The sequence below is a fragment of the Eucyclogobius newberryi genome, unplaced genomic scaffold (genome assembly GCF_026437365.1).
Source record: "Eucyclogobius newberryi isolate DKJ021-1_F unplaced genomic scaffold, fEucNew1.0.hap1 SCAF_4, whole genome shotgun sequence".
NCBI lineage: Eukaryota > Metazoa > Chordata > Actinopteri > Gobiiformes > Gobiidae > Eucyclogobius > Eucyclogobius newberryi.
In genome coordinates this window covers 32,375,883-32,381,965 of record NW_027316056.1, presented here as the reverse complement: position 1 = coordinate 32,381,965, position 6,083 = coordinate 32,375,883, and the positions used below count along the sequence as shown (strand labels likewise).

Sequence of the window (6,083 nt, the reverse complement as noted above, 5' to 3'; positions counted from 1 at the left end):
CGAGTGATGCGCGGCTGTACCTGGGCGCGCGCGCTCTTTACGCACGCTCCTTACGCACGCTCCTTACGCACGCTCTTTACGCCGGGAGCGTCAAGCGCCGGGACGCACAGACACGTCCGGGGCTGCTCTTTCACAATAAAATCAAAGAGCGGGAGTCTGTGGAATTCATGGATGTATTAAATATATGTATTTTATGTTTTATAATGCCAGATTTCCTATTGGAATAAGTAAAAGCACAAAACGTTTTACTTTTTAAAGCGCCAGATCTTCATGATATTCGCTTTAACTGAATAATTAGGCTATTAAATTGAACGTTTTACATAGTTAGCCTATTAAATGTAATTAAAGAATCTACTTATAAATTTGGGAGTATTCAATGTGATATTAAGGCCACAACTGTAATACATTTAATTTCACATTCATGTAGTTTAATTTCACATATTAAATAGACTGGGAAAACTAGTGTGTCCAATATGAGTTTACTGATTCAGTTTAAATAATTTTCTTTTATGGAGTGCCTTGAGCAAAGTTCTGAACCCCAAAAGACAACAAAATTACCCTAATTGTGCGGTAAATTGTCATAAGACATTATATACACTAATTTTGGCTGTAATTTTAGTAAGTTAATAATATTTTAGAGTATGGAGTGCTGTGGTATATTTTCAACAATAAAAGTGTGCCACACCTCAAAAAAGGTGAAAAAACAAACAAGACAAAAAACACTACTATGGCCCTGACCTGGCACTTCCTGTTTGGTGCCGGCATCTACCGGGCACCTTCATACGTGTGGAGCAGGGGCGTGTCCTCAGCAGCACCACAATAAAACCCATCTGTCCCCTTCCAATCAATACTGACCCCCAATATTTATTCACACATTTGCTGACCATAGATTACAGAAGGAAAAACATGGGCTTAACGTGGTCTACGCATTTATTTAAGCACACAATATACATAAAAAAAAATAAAACATGTTTAAGAACAGTCAGAACAGGCTTTGAGTGCTTGAATTTTGTTTTGTAATTTATAGAGAAAACATTCCTTTGTCTGGGCAACAGCAAGTGCAGCCAGTTTGTCCTGTGTGATTCTGTAATTCCCTTAAAGTGCTAAAGGCATTCTGGGTACGATAAAGAAGCATGTGCATAATACAAAATGGCAGATTGTTTATTTGTCAATGCCACACACAACGGGGGCGTACAGGTGTCGTTTGGGCACAGTTGGCGATAGAAATAACAGTAGCGTCAAGTCCATAATCGGCGAGCGTCCTACTGCTCTTTCTTGCCGTCCGATTTGCTCATGAACTTGTTGTACTGGTTGTCGGTGTTGAGGAGCTTGTCCCACCAGGTGAAGGTCGAGGAGTAGTTCCCGACAAAGTTCATGTGGTGGAAGTCGTGGAAACGGGCGCCGGCGTAGAATGGGATCAGGTGCAAAGGGTTGAGCGGGACGTCGTAGCCGCTGCAGGGCGAAAAAACACATTCTCGTCACACTTCGGTGGGTTTTTTCGACTTCCTGTTTATAGGCGGCATTTTGAGGACCGTTAAAAAATATATTGCTGTATTTTGTTTTGAATTGTTCATTGCCGACATCATGAGCTATTTTGTATCAACTCATATATATATTTTGTTTTGTTCATTTGAGGTTTGGTTAGTGCGGCCTGCTTGGATCATAGAGTTCTTTGTTGCCCTCTAGTGTCATTCCACAGCAACTACATTGAAATCGCACTCAGGTATTAAATCTTTTTTTTTTAATATATATTTTAATGCAAATATTGAGTTTATCATGGATCGAGTCGAATTCACAGAACAACTTGGCTGTTGCGATCGGTGACACGGTTCGTTATCCTTAAATATATGTACGTATTTTCAACTCATCATCAGTCAATATTTTTTTTTAAATCTTTTTTCCCCTGCACCATCTCAATTAAGCCCCACATGTCAATCAAACGAATCCATGTCATCTGAAACCCGATGAAATATAGTTAAAAAAATAAAAAAAAGAGATATTAATGGTTTAGTTTTAATATTCTATTTACATAATAGGGCTGCAACGATTAATTAATAAATTAATCATAGCCATATTTGATCATCGTAATCATTATCTGGACTATATAGACTAAAAACTCTCTATTTAAATGCCTTCAGTCACCACATTTTAACCTTTATTTGGTTTATACTCTATTTAAAAAAGTCTTAATGTACAGTAGAAATAATCGCCGACCACTAAAACCGCTAAAATACCCGTTATTATGCATAGCGGCAGAGTGTACAACAGATACATTTGTTTCAGCAGGTAATGATAAAGTCACGTTTCTTTATTTCCCGACCTGTGCACGTCGATCGTCTCCAGCAGGCGGACGGACACCCAGGCCCACAAGAAGAACACGTGGTTGCAGAACATCATGATTCCGAAGAAGAACCCGGCTCCCAGGATGAGGGTCTCCATCGGGTGGGCGTACTCGGCCTGCATGCCGAAAGGAGACTGGGGGGGAAGAGGAGGAGCGGGTGAGCAAGTGAGGCGCGACCCGAGAGCCTGTTAATGAGTGACGACGGCTCTACTCACGGTGAACTCGTGGTGGACCTTGTGGATGTATTTATAGACGCGGCGGTGGTGCAGGAGTCTGTGGAGGAAGTAGTGCCAGGCGTCCTCCACCACCGCACAGCCGAAGCACCGCCCCAGGATGTACGGCCTGAGGAGATGGCAAGAAGTGGTGCCATTAAATTTACGTTCGACAGGTCTTGACTTTATTTGGTGTGTTTGTACCTGTCGCACGTGTAAATTACCATATTTTCCACACTATAAGGCGCACTTAAAAGCCTTTAATTTTCTCCTAAAACGACAGTGCGCCTCACACGTATTTTCCGGACTATAAATCGCACCTTATTTCATAGTTTTGGCCGGGGTGCGACTTAGACTTATATTCCGGAGCGACTTATATGGGATATTATTTGTTATTTTCACACTTGCAACTGCATTTCCTATGTTTTTTTTTCTATTATGCACTTTTCAACTGGTGCGATTTATAATAATTAAAATACGGTAATCCAGTGCGACGTATATGGATTAATTCTGGTTGTGCTTACTGACCGTGAAGCGATTTTGTGTGGTACATGTTTTGTTTGGCTTAATGCGCATTATAGTCCGGTGCGCCTTACATATGAAAAATTGTCGAAACTAGACCATTCACTAACAGTGCGCCTTATAGTGCGGAAAATTCTGTATCGTTCTACACCAATCGAGCAGGTATTTGTGGAGAAAATTTTGAAAAATCTGTAGAAAATGTGACATCATACTAAGGACACTCATTCCGGTCAAACTTTACGCATAAAGTACTAGGTCATTTCCTATTGTGATGTCATTAATAACAAACAGGAAGTAAAATTATAAACCTAAAACATTGCTATTCTGTGATCATATTTTTGTAATTTTTAGCTAAATTCTAAATATATTTATCTTAACTGCATTTTAGTTCTATGGGTTATCATACCTGTCAGAGGCACTTTAAATCAGAGCTCATAACAGAATCCAAGTTCTTCAAAAACATCAGTCTAGAGTAAATTGCAGTTAAACTAAACTATGGTACAACTAGTCACTGATATGCGAGTTCATGGTCGGTACTGCTCCTGCTATAAGGTTAAAAAGCTAAACATAATGCTGGTACTTGATGTGAAAGGTCAAGCCATTTGTCCCATACTTAAATGTTGCTATGGTAACCTGTCATGAGCAGGGGGCGACCTCAAGCGCTCCAGATATTGAGCTAGACTTGGTCCGAACTATCTTTTTTAAACCTGCGGTACCCGTTTTGGATTAATGGGGGGAACCACAGTGCAGAAAACTCCACACAGAACGACCCAGGAGGAGTCGAACCCGGGACCTTCTTGCTGTGAGGCGAGAGTGCAGTGGCCACGTGATTGATCATTATCACTATAACTGCATTTTAGTTAAATGAGTCGTCCGACCTGTAGGCAGCACTTTAAGGTGACGATTTTACCTACAACGCCTGTTTTGAGTAGAAGTTTGTCTAAAATACTGTTACACGGTGCACTCTTATCTGTCACACGCGCTGATCTATAAATCTAAATTACAAAAATGCCAAAATGAGGGAGGAGCAGAGTTAGTTTGGGGCGTTTCAAATGGCGATTAGTTCTACTCTTACTTATTACTACTTCTTTATACTACACTGCTCGTCTTGTACTCACCAGCGTGGCATCGAGTCCCAGTCGTAGGGAATGGCGAAGTACTCTGTGAAGTAGTACGTGCCGCATATGAGTGGAAGCTGAATGCAGAAGTGGTTGAACAGCAGCATCTTGAAACATTTCCACTGCTTCTCCCACGTCTCGGGCTTGTCCTGCAAAAAAACAAAACAAAAAAAACATTTAAATTGAGCCGTCGAACCCCATTTCGAACACGACGATCGAAGACTTCGACAAAGCACCTGCTGAATCTTGTACTTCTGCATGAACGGCATGAACTGGAAGAGGAAACCGGGCAGGCAGAACAGGAAGTAGATGAGCTCGTGGACGATGAGGGAGCCCCAGGTGGCGATTTGGAACTTGGTGTAGTTGTCCATCATGTAGTCCCAGGCCTGCTTGAGCGGCGGCTGGAGCGGGTTCGGGGGCAAGAAGGAGTCCACGTACTCCGCGGCCAGGTAGGCGCTGCTCAAGATGTCGACCGAAGCGTTTCCCGCCATGATGGAGACTGCAGGGTGGAGGTCTGGACGGAGGAAAGGTTACGCAACAGTTGATCAATACGACGTGGTACGAAAGGACAAACTGGGCTGCATGTTCAGAGCTGTTCAGTTTGTCAAATTGTAATTCAGTCATTTCTAATCTCGGGTCTTTTTACTCAAACGCTCCACTCTTAATCCTCCATCAGTGACAGCGTGCGGAGGAGAGTCAAGATGTGTTTTCAGTCGTTTTTAAGAGACATAATAAGATTCAACCGCATAAAGATGTTTGAACATTTAAAGTAAGTCTATTTGTATTGCATGAATAATTAAGTCATTTTATTGCAATCTGACTGTAATAAAACCTTACACCAGCAGTAATAAAGTGATAATAAGTGTAGTGTAGTCCTTGGAGAGCCACATATTACTAATGTATTACTTTTCCTGGTATTTTCCTTTATTTGTTGGTAATAATCTAATGGCAACATATATTGCACTCCAGACACTTCAACTAGACAACCTCCTCCTACCGAACCTGAAACGTTCCATAGTACATGACTGTACTGTACATGACTGTACTGTACATGACTGTACTGTACATGACTGTACTGAACATTACTGTACATGACTGTACTGTACATGACTGTACTGTACATGACTGTACTGAACATTACTGTACATGACTGTACTGTACATGACTGTACTGAACATTACTGTACATGAATGTACTGTACATGACTGTACTGTACATTACTGTACTGTACATTACAGTACTTTACTTTCCATTATTATAGCTCCAAATAACACATCTGGAGCGGGTTCGCCTCTCCACAGATCTGACCCGCTAGACTCCATGGAGGTACACATATATATGACTTGCATCTTTTAGTTGGATTATTCTGTATAAAACATTGCTGTGCGTCCGAGTCTCGACAGAAAGAGAACACAAATCTATAGAACAAACTTCGAAACAGTGTCGCGGCATCGATCACAATTAGTTTATTGACATATTATAAATAATATATATTATATACATGATATAATATGGCCCAAACAACGGCGTGACACTCACCTCTGCGCTGTGCTGCACGTCTACCTGAGAGAGGAGGCGGACCGCATGAAGAGCAGTAATAAGCGAGCGTGTGATTGGTGGAGAGGGGCGGAGACGGCCGTAGCAGGGCTCTGATTGGCCAGTGGGATGGAGTGATGATAGTGAGAGGGAGGGCTTCCTGAGGAAGGGCCAATCAGAGGCTGCACAGGCCGGTGGCTGAGATGAGACGGTGCGTGGCCAAAGATGGATCAATGTTTATGAAACTTGCTGCTTGTATAACTCATGTATTACATTAAATGTATAACTACAAAGAAAACAGTATATGTCAAAAATAGTATAGTTTATAAAAGGCAAACGTCTTTTTCATTATTT

General features: G+C 41.5%; 1 protein-coding gene across 1 annotated transcript; it reads right to left on the bottom strand.

Moving 5' to 3' along the window:
- Positions 1-1,253: 1,253 nt before the first annotated feature.
- On the bottom strand, positions 1,254-4,703 carry msmo1 (methylsterol monooxygenase 1). Its single transcript, XM_072463547.1, has 5 exons — positions 4,430-4,703; positions 4,194-4,342; positions 2,557-2,683; positions 2,321-2,475; positions 1,254-1,452 (listed from the first exon to the last, which is right to left on the bottom strand). The coding sequence occupies exons 1-5, from the start codon at positions 4,682-4,684 to the stop codon at positions 1,263-1,265; spliced, it is 876 nt and encodes a 291-aa protein (XP_072319648.1). The 5' UTR covers positions 4,685-4,703; the 3' UTR covers positions 1,254-1,262.
- Positions 4,704-6,083: the final 1,380 nt, after the last annotated feature.

Bases quoted from the DNA above. Each gene is read 5' to 3' on its own strand.
- msmo1 (XM_072463547.1), bottom strand. From the start codon at position 4,684: ATGGCGGGAAACGCTTCGGTCGACATCTTGAGCAGCGCCTACCTGGCC. The intron at 4,343-4,429 runs GTGCTTTGTCGA...GTTTTTTTGCAG, and splicing joins AGAAGTACAAGATTCAGCAG to GACAAGCCCGAGACGTGGGA. The intron at 2,684-4,193 runs GTGAGTACAAGA...CCATCTCCTCAG, and splicing joins TGGGACTCGATGCCACGCTG to GCCGTACATCCTGGGGCGGT.